We start from the raw sequence: 10194 nt of genomic DNA, 5'->3' as shown, positions 1-10194 counted from the left end.
AAATATTCATTGAGAAAAAATGTTTCTGTGGACTAACAGTAATGAATTGACCATATGATTTTGACTTGGAAAATTTTGAAACAGATAATCACGATATCATCAGGTTAAAATAAAAACAAAAAAGGCAAGCGTGTGTAAAAGACTGTTTTCTCCTGTTTCCCTAGCAACGAATTCGAATATAATGAAACCTATTCGTGTCGAGGGGGCGTTCGGTGCTATGCGGTTGCTATTCGGTACCGAATTCAAACCGAATCATCGTTTCACACTTATCGGAATTTGCCGAAAACGAAACGAACCGAACCGAACCGAAAGTGTGTGAAAGAAGCCCCTCGCTAGCAACGAATTGAAACCTGATGGAATTTATTAGAGTCAAGTGGGCGTTCGGTTCTATGCGGTTTCTATTCGGTACCGAATTCAAACCGAATTACCGTTTCACACTTATCGGAATTTGCCGAAAACGAATACAAAACGAAACGAACCGAAAGAGTGTGAAACTATCCTAACTAGACTTTGGGCGGAAAAAGTATTCGGCCAGGGGCGGAAAATGTTTGAATCCGGCCATAACAATATTGCTCAAAAGTATAGTACCCATGTTACTTATCTATGATTTCGTGTAGAGGGAATATATATTTATTGCACTGATTTGAACTAATCTAATAACTAATTTGAAATAATCACTGATACGAAAATCCGAATAATGCTTTATAATCCTCTGGAGATACTACAATACTACACACTGCAAAAATTGGCCACAGTGGAAGCAGCCCTGGGAAGAATGGTTTTTATAAATATAGACCTCTTTCGGAGCTCTTGATGATTCAGGGTTCATGATAATTCATTAGTCAATAAACTCGAGTTGACTTTGGTTTACAATTTGAAAAGCTAAAATTAGTGATATATTGCAAAATAAGTTGAATTTTCACTTTCAGGTCAGGTCATGAACATTGAATGAAAAATTATACAGATTTGTAAAAGCTTAAAAAGACTTATAATGTAATAGTACTTTACGTCACAAGTCCGGTAACGGTAATTTACCGCATAAGTATGATTGTTTCAGAATTATCATACGAATGCGATAAATACGTTACCGTACAAGTTATATACAATATTTTTTGTGATATTTATCTGAGAAAGAATAATATTGCTGAGAAAAAGCAACTATTACCTGCTTATGTTCGAATAACTGCATTTTATAAACATGACCTAGCCCGTAGCGCCTAGTCTAGTTCATAACAGACAGACCCAACGAGCTCAAATAAAATGATAAAGGCCTATATTATGAGATTTCAGATGAGTTCTTATAACTTGAAACTTCTTAGATGAGTTGTTAGATTATTTGAGCTATTACATTAACATAGGACTATATTGACTATAGAACTAGGAAACATACTCGACTGTAAAGAAAACATATGATCTCTTTACAGTATAGTATGCTGTAATGAGAATCACATGTTTTCTTGTTCTGCAAACAGCTGTTTACCGGCTTGATTTGATGCATGGAAAACAGCTGCAATTGATTAAGTATGACAAAAAGACTATTACTTTCTCTGTACAGATACGGATAATATGATGAGAATAGCATCAGCTGATAAAAAGTGAAATGCGCTTATTCGTGGCACATAAGTCTGAACGCACCTTTATGAAGTGGATATCAGCATAGACCAGTTTTGTACAAGAATAGATAACATAGATATCAGCAATCATACGAATATGTTTAATGGAACAAAGTCTTGATTGTAGATTTCTGAGTTTTCAGTCTGGTTTTGAAAATTAATTTAATTTTTTTTCGTATTATTCCGTAGGTATTATTCTTCCCGAATAATGAGTATGCTCAATCATTTATCTTATATTGAATGAAAACGACTAAGAAATTGTCAAAAACCACAGATTTATTGATACTTAGAGAGACCGGTTTCGGTTATTACACCATTGTCAATCTCCTGATAAACTCTAAAGAGTAAACTTATATAACAAGAATAAACTTAACGAGTTTATCAGAGATTGACAACGAGTTTAATAACCGAAACCGGTCTTTCTAAGTATCAATGAATCTGTGGTTTTTGACAATTTATTAGTCTTTTACATTCAATATGAATAATTACCACAATATCAACTTCTCAACTACACAAAAAGTGCATTTATGTTATCTTTGACTTAATAATGTGTTTTGTAAATGAATAAATTCTGCAGATCTCAGCTTAAAAGAGAACCCTCCAGTACAAATGAATTTAATTAATTAAAAAGACCGCGTGAAAGTTGATAAAATGGATGTGTTCAGGTAGTAGTGAGCTTAGTCAGGTGAAGAAAAAGCCACCACCGGTGGAAGATCGATAGAAGAAACACGTATCCTGTGAGCATCCTATCCATAGGGGTGAGAGGCCAATGTCGCCAGTCAAAGTTGTGCCACTGTCCCCATCACACACGGTTATGAGACACCGCGAGCACCGACCCACAGTTTTTTAAAAAATCCACACATAAAACAACACTACAGCAACCCCCCACCCCCTGCCCAGCCACCCACACAAAGCACGCTGCTAAGTCACCACTTGGCAACCAGAGCTTGGTCGATCAACCCTGCTTGCTAGTTGCTACCGGTCAGTCTCGCGTTGTTAGAAAGAACACTCATGTTTGAATAGGTAGAGCACCTTGCAAGTAACCCTTTCCTTCCACACCTCTCCGTCTGTGACAGTGATAAACGGGTCGGCCACTAAATTACGCCGACTAACACAATCCAGTGAGTATTTACTTTTAATCTTTCAAGAAAAATTGACCTTTTCTTTCATTGAAACAGGAAAATCTTTCAATGTTGTGAAAATTTCACTAGCATGTTACAATTTTCTCCATGGTAACCATAGAATAAACAGTCTTAAGATCAAGGTTTCTTTCATTGAAACATGAAAATCTAAAATTGACCTTTACTTTAATTGAAGCAAGAAAATCGTTCAATGTTGTGAAAATTTCACTAGCATGTTACAACTTTCTCCATGGCAACCATAGAATAAACAGTCTTAAGATCAAGATCCTTTCATTGAAACATGAAAATCTAGAATTGACCTTTACTTTAATTAAAGCAAGAAAATCGTTCAATGTTGTGAAAATTTCCCTAGCATGCTACAACTTTCTCCATGGTAACCGTAGAATAAACAGTCTTAAGATCAAGGTTTCTTTAATTGAAACATGAAAAATCTACAATTGACCTTTACTTTAATTGAAGCAAGAAAATCGTTCAATGTTGTGGAAATTTCACTAGCATGCTTTCTCCATGGTAACCATAGAATAAACAGTCTTAAGATCAAGGTTTCTTTCATTGAAACATGAAAATTTAATATTGACCTTCACTTTAATTGAAGCAAGAATATCTTTCAATGTTGTGAAAATTTCACTAGCATGCTACAACTTTCTCCATGGTAACCATAGAATAATCAATCTATGGATCAAGGTTACTCTTTTCAGGTGAGTCACATTTTAGTATGTGATCAATCTATAGATTGTTTATTCATGATGGTGAATTTTTAATTGTTATTGAGATATTTAATTAGGATTTTCCCATTCTTCACTTTTAAGGATCTGATCCCCTCTCTTAACATCTTTATTAGCTGGAAAACTGAGATTTTGTTGGAAAACTGAGGGTTTGTGAAACCTCTCAAGGTTTGTGCCACCCTTTGCTTGGTTTATTTATCAATTTCTATTTTATTTGCCTACTGAGGATGATGCCGATATGAGCTCTAGTCTTGCGTGTGTAGAATAAAACTTATGATGATGAGAGATGAATGTGTATTTGTCTGTTGTGTTTATAATCTTGATTGATGTTTGTTGATTTATGATGTTGATTGATGTTGTCATAGATTAGAAACTAGAATAGAATTTCCATGAGGATTAGCTCTGTTTGCTGATGAATAAACATTGAAGTAACATTATTTCCATTAGTTAAACTTCAAGAACTAAGGAAGGAAAGTGAATTTTTTTGACAACATTTCAAGTCTCTTCAAGGAAGGAGTTTATAATCTAACCTTTAAGGAAGGAGTTAGTGAATAGGATGTTTAAAATAATATAGGATACTGTGTATGATGAGCTAGTTGATAGATACGATGAGTTATTTTTTAAAATCAATCTGCAGAGAATCAACTATAGATTAGTCCCTTCTTTGATACCATTTTTCAAAATTAGCTCTCGTAATTTATTCATGATATGATTTTTGGCTATTTAGATAGATAGATAGATAGATAGATAAAGAATTTATTGATACTCATAACAAAAAGCACAATTACAATTCCAAAGCAATAACAAAAATTCAATTGGCATGGCACATGCCGTCAGCCAGAGTTGGTAGTTTATCTGTATCATATCATATCAATTTTTCGATAAGCTGATTTCTCGAATCAGTTCTAAATTATTTCGGACAACATCTTATCGATACTCTCTATGCATTCAATCGCTCCGAATGAAAGCTATCAATTTTAGAAAAGAAAAATTCATCATCAGACCTTAGCGCATCATATAATTATTCCAAATGGCAGCAAGACTTCTCAAATCATTCACCCAATAAATACATTTAGTTTGATTTGCATGTATAAAAATGAGAAAGAGAGACACAAAAAAAAAAAAAATAAATAAATAAATAAATGTATACAACTGTATCTCTAATTACATAAATTACAATAATTCTACGGTACTATAAATGTCATGGGATATAACCCTCATGTTGTTCTCAGTAATTGAACTCTAGAACCAATTGCTCCCGATACTTCAAAGCCTCGTCAATATAGCCCACCAATCTTCTCCAGTTTTCACCATTCAGGTATCTAAGTATAGTTTCCTCTTCTATAATCCAGCGACCGAACCATTTCATCCGAAACTCTCCCAGTACTGTGCATCGACCCAGAAGTGGCATGTGTCTTCTATCTCCCTGCTATTGCAAAGTGAACATATATAGCTGTTATCATTCCTATCTACCCTGAAATTCAGAGGTAACAGGGACCCTCTCACTCTGAATATCATACTGATAAAACGTCTCTTGTTTTCGTCATTAATATAATCTCTTCCAATTGTATGCGACGTTCTTAGTCTCTGATACACTGAGTGGAACTGCGAAGTTGCGGCCCTATTCCACCAAGTTTCTATCAATCTGTCACGTATCCGTTCAATGATAATTTCACATCCATTTCTCCATAAACTCGGCTGGGTCACTGGATCAATCCAGTCCATATTGTATTGCACATACAAATGTTTCCAATCCTTGTACCATCCACATTTGCTTTGCGCCATCAATCTTGTTATTCTTCCTGTGAATCTGAACTCAGGTAGGTTTATAGTCTTTACTATATACTTCACATTCATTCTCAAAGTATCTAGCCATAAAACGCCCTCCCCACTCTCCAGATACAATATATAATTAGGTGTGTTCATTGGTAAGCAATTTTGGCTATTTAGTTGTAATGTATATGCTAGACCAAAATGAAGAAAGGAAATTGCCATAAAATCAATATTTGATCTACCCAATCAAATGACCGGCCTCCACTTTTGAAATAATATACTCACTTCCAAAACTTTTCACAAATATTATGCATGAGATTTCATTATTATTACACTTTAATTATCTTGCAGTGATTTTTCTATGATTTCTTGTAGTGTTCATAAATTAATTGATGCGAACAAATGAGCTTCCCCTCTAATGAAAAGTTGATCGACGTTTTCTTATGATAATAAATAATTAACAAATACACTTGGAAATCGACCGATCAATTTTCCAGTGATTGTGTTCAGATAACAGAAATATGATTGACACTGAAAATGAATTAACTCACTGATAAGCTCTGTGGGGAACATGTACTCTTGGAAAATGACAGTTAATGAGCTCTTGACTCTATAAACAATAAAATTACTAGTTCAAGTATTTTTACCTCTTCTCTCTGGCGCGCTCTCTCTCTCTCTCTCTCTCTCTCTCTCTTTCTCTTGTTACCTGCTTGCATAATGTAATTCAATCAATCTCTCTCCCCTCTCTTTCTTTCTCTATTTTGGAAAGAGGTTGGAAGCAATATTTAGGCCCATTATTTCCGGAATAAGAAGTGATTCATAATATTTTTTAATTTTCTTTTCAATTTTCAAATTTAACAATTAATTTTAATTTAATTTTTTTAATATAAAATTGAATTCAGACCGATGAGCAAGGAAAAACAATCAATTAGATTCATTATCAGTATGAACTGGAGTGATAGAGATTTGAGTTCCAAAACATCCAAATATTATTTTCAATATTTTATCAATGAATTCATTTTCATTTATCCAAAAGTCCAATCCAATTCAATCACCGATTCCTTCTGAGAAGATTGAAGATAGAAAACCTGGAGATTTTCCATGAAAGAAAATCAATTTTTTATCAAGCCATATTTTATTACAAACAGGTTCATTGCCTTTTTTTCAATTCATATTCTAAAAAATGGTACATGACAGAATTTCTCATATAAATTGGTACTCAAAAGAGGTTTCTGGAATTGTAATTGTAATATTTTATCTTATTGTTAGAACTATTATTATAAGCTTGTGTGATGTCATTAAATAAGTTATCAAATGAAGTACAATGCAGTATTTTTCAATTCCATGCAATTCTATCTTTAGTGAAAAAAAATAACTGGTATTAATAATAACTTCATTTTATAGAATCACCAGTACCCATCCATTCTATTTAATAGCACCAAAGATTACGATTAAAGGTATGTCATCATCAAACTATTTTGATTACACCAAAGAGAATGTAAGGGAACTTGTGGTTTCACAAAAACAAAAAACAGAACAAAAAAATATCAAGTAGCCCAGTAGAAATAAATAATAATAACCTACTGGGTTTTCCGTGAGTGTACTGGATACTATAATATAGTATATAGGAGGATATTTATCAGTATTATTATTACTCTTTTAATATTTGAGTGATATATTTCTTTTATATTTATTATACCTCATTATCATGTATCCTTCATTATCAGTGTATAAGTTAATTAATATCGGGGCACCGAGCTTCGCTCGTTATTTTTATTTATTGATAAACAGAACACAATTGTTTAAAATGATCGTGTTATATTTCACAGCTGGCTATACGTCAGCTTATGAACTTCGGGGATGAGATATTTTGATTTTCCACAGACGCACTTTTTTATTATCCACAGACGACGAAAGTCTCAGCTGTTTTCCCAAGGATGAATTATCCTTTTAATGTCGTTCAGCAAGTTTTCCCAGGGATGAGACCTAATGCAATCGAATTTTTATATCATAAACCTACTATGTTCCAAATTTCGTGAAAATCGTTAGAGCCGTTTTCGAGATCCGTTGAACATAAATAACCATAAATAAATATACCCAGATATATACAGAAATTGCTCGCTTAATATAATAGGATTTATGTAAACTTGCACAAGTTGTTTGTTTATTTCATGATAGATAGATAGATAGATAGATAGATAGATAGATAGATTTAATTCTTTTGCTATCGGACCATACAGTCCGATCCATCAGCAACGTCAATTGAATATTCATAACACTTAACATTTAATTTATTGTAAAGTATGTGTGAAAAACTCCTCCAAAGAATAGAAGGGGTTTGCACGCAGAAGATCGAACAGTAATTTGCCGAACAAAGAAACTGGATAATTTTTTATTGATGGACCTATTGTAGACCTTTGCTCCTAAGACGTGATGGGACTTCTGTACTTTGGTTAAATGTGTTTAACACATGTTTTGTGATAACAAAATTTTGTGATATGTATCACAAACACATGTTTTATGATAATGAATATATTATAATAATTATCATTATTATAGTATGAATAAACTGTGAGTTTCACAGTATTGTGTACTGTGTACTGCACATAGAATAAGGCGTAGAAACGCAACACTTCATACATGAATGACTAGAGGAAGGGCTGATGAGCGCGTGTGTGCGTGTGTGAGCAAGGTGTGGTGTAGGTGCATGTCACACCGCTCCACCTGTATTCCCCTCTCGCGTTGGTCGTCTGTTTCCCACCCCCTCCACACATCAGTTTCCTTCCCCTCTATCGTTGTGAGTGATGGTGGTGGGGGAAGGCGACTGGGCGCGCGCTCCTCTCGGCGTCGGGTCAGTCTGACGCCAGAGCTTGTAGCGAGTGGTTGTTGTCTGGTTAGCAGGAGCGAACGCGCGTTGTTCTCACGTTGTGTGCACCGTTTTTGACAGGTTGTGAGGTCCGTGGCATGGTGTGACTGTGACTGTCTACCGTCGGTTTCTGTGTGGTGAGCTGGGCCGTAGCATCAGGTGAGGTGCGTTCTCGCTCTACCGTGGATACCTTGGGCGCTAAGAGAGCCCGGAGCCTGTGGACGTCGCCGCCGCCCCCAAACCCGGGCTCACCTGTCTCCAAGCGTCGTCGCGACTCGCCACCCCCAATGAACGCCGTGCCTCCGCCGCCTCCGGCTGCCGCTCCCAAGGTGCCCGGTCCGCAGATGCCCGTCAACGATCAGCAGGTCGCACTCTACCAGAGTATGGACTCCGTCAGCACTGCGCCTGGCGAGGAAGAGGTTAGTCCAATTCATTCAGAAAATATAAAATCAAACTTATTTATCACAAAGACATAATATACAGTTATTAATCTGTTAAGTTGATAACTTGATTAATTCAATTATGAAGTTATTTTTTTATTTGTTATTTATTTTTAATTTCTACAAAGTAGCACTGACTGGGAGAGAAAAACTAAGGATACTCCTTGTACTATTTCTCTCCCAAATTTAGATAACAAGTCCGAAATAGGGTTATGGTTTCACTTTTCTAAAATTTAGTCCATTTTCACTAAAAAACAACGAAAACTTGGAATTTTAAATTTTGAAGGTTGAAAACAGAATAAAAAACAAGAATATTACACTCAAATCACCATTAATTAATTGGAACATTTTTGCGTAATTTGACAAAATTTAGAACCAGAAAAAACACAACTCACTATTCTTGATAATTAAGTGCTATATTTGAATATAGTTTGGTGTTTTAATTACGCTAAATTCAAAATGTTCAGCTTATATATATTTTTGGACGAAAATTGAACTTGAACGTTTTACAGTAGATACATAACCTATTTTTTGGACATTTTATTAATTTATCAAAATTTGGGAATGGAATAGATTCGGGCCAAGCCTGTTGTTCCTTCCCGATCATATTATATTATTTGTGATTCTGTCCACTAATGAATAAATAAATAAGTTAAACTATTAGCAAGTATATACAAGTAGCAAGAGGACAATCAGTCAATTCATTCTAATCTATTCTCAAATTTATTATCTGTAACTGAGTTTCAGTTTCATTTCAGTTTTTTATGTCTTCACCGCAGTCATAGTTCGGGGAACTGTCAAATCTCAATAATCAGAGATATAATCAATCTTAAAAACTTATTAGGATGAGCATGAGGAGCACACTAATAGTTATTTGTGCAACTAGTGCGCAAAGTGACAGTTTGCTGCACCGAAAGAAGGCGAGGGCGGAATGGTTTCTTGAGTGCAGCAGAGGAACTTTGCGCACGTATTTCACATTAAGTTTTTCCTACTGTTACCATTGAATATGAAAAGTGGGTAATTATGGGTAAAATTGCCTGAAATCCATCAAATGTTTTTCTGTGTAATTTTATTATTGATAAAAACCTTATTAATCCTAAAATCCTAAAGTCCTCGTTGTCCTTGGTTATAAATATATAATGAATAATAATTAGCGCGTTGTGCTTGGTTGCACCTCTGCTCACTATAGCAGCCCAGTCACTGTTACCACTTCATTTTGATTTTGCTGCACTGTTGCTCCATATAACCTACTAAGTATTTTGCGTTGCCATGTTGCAAATCTGGAGTGCAGAAAAATTTTTCCCGCACTAGAGCGGAAAAGTGATTCTTTGCGTTCTGTAATCAGTGCAGCAATGGCCACGTTTCAACGTAACTGTAGGAAAATACATTTTTTTCAGTCTTCGATTTTTTTCAAACATTTTATTTCTTTATCACACAATAGAATTTTGCAGTTCATGATTCTTGACTGTATGGGATGATCCAATAATAATTGACTTGGTCTTGAGCTTTCGTAGTTCAAATCTGAAATGTGACAATATAATATAATATCGGAATAAGAAATGAGATATGCCTATATTTCTGTTACTCTTCACGGCTTCACACCAAATAGGCCTACATAGAGAATGGATAAAACAC

The 10194-nt window shown here is 34.8% G+C and overlaps 1 protein-coding gene across 9 annotated transcripts in view; it reads left to right on the top strand.

Moving 5' to 3' along the window:
- The first annotated feature begins 2399 nt into the window (after window positions 1–2399).
- LOC111044192 (protein couch potato) overlaps window positions 2400–10194 on the top strand; it is a 403765-nt gene continuing 395970 nt past the window's right edge. For 5 of the 9 annotated variants that reach the window (XR_005571122.1, XR_005571123.1, XM_039426402.1 and 2 more), the window contains exon 1: window positions 8098–8538. Coding sequence is in view for 7 of the 9 variants with exons in the window: in XM_039426402.1 (XP_039282336.1) it covers window positions 8407–8538 (132 nt within the window). In the remaining 2 variants the exon portion in view is untranslated. Of the gene's footprint in view, window positions 2735–8096; window positions 8539–10194 lie in introns of those variants that run through there. The other 4 variants (XM_039426403.1, XM_039426400.1, XM_039426401.1 and 1 more) reach the window with 2 other exon arrangements.

This window comes from Nilaparvata lugens, chromosome 4 (assembly GCF_014356525.2).
Source record: "Nilaparvata lugens isolate BPH chromosome 4, ASM1435652v1, whole genome shotgun sequence".
NCBI classification, from domain to species: domain Eukaryota; kingdom Metazoa; phylum Arthropoda; class Insecta; order Hemiptera; family Delphacidae; genus Nilaparvata; species Nilaparvata lugens.
Note: the sequence above shows the minus strand (reverse complement) of the source record. Positions and strands in the feature narration are given on the sequence as shown.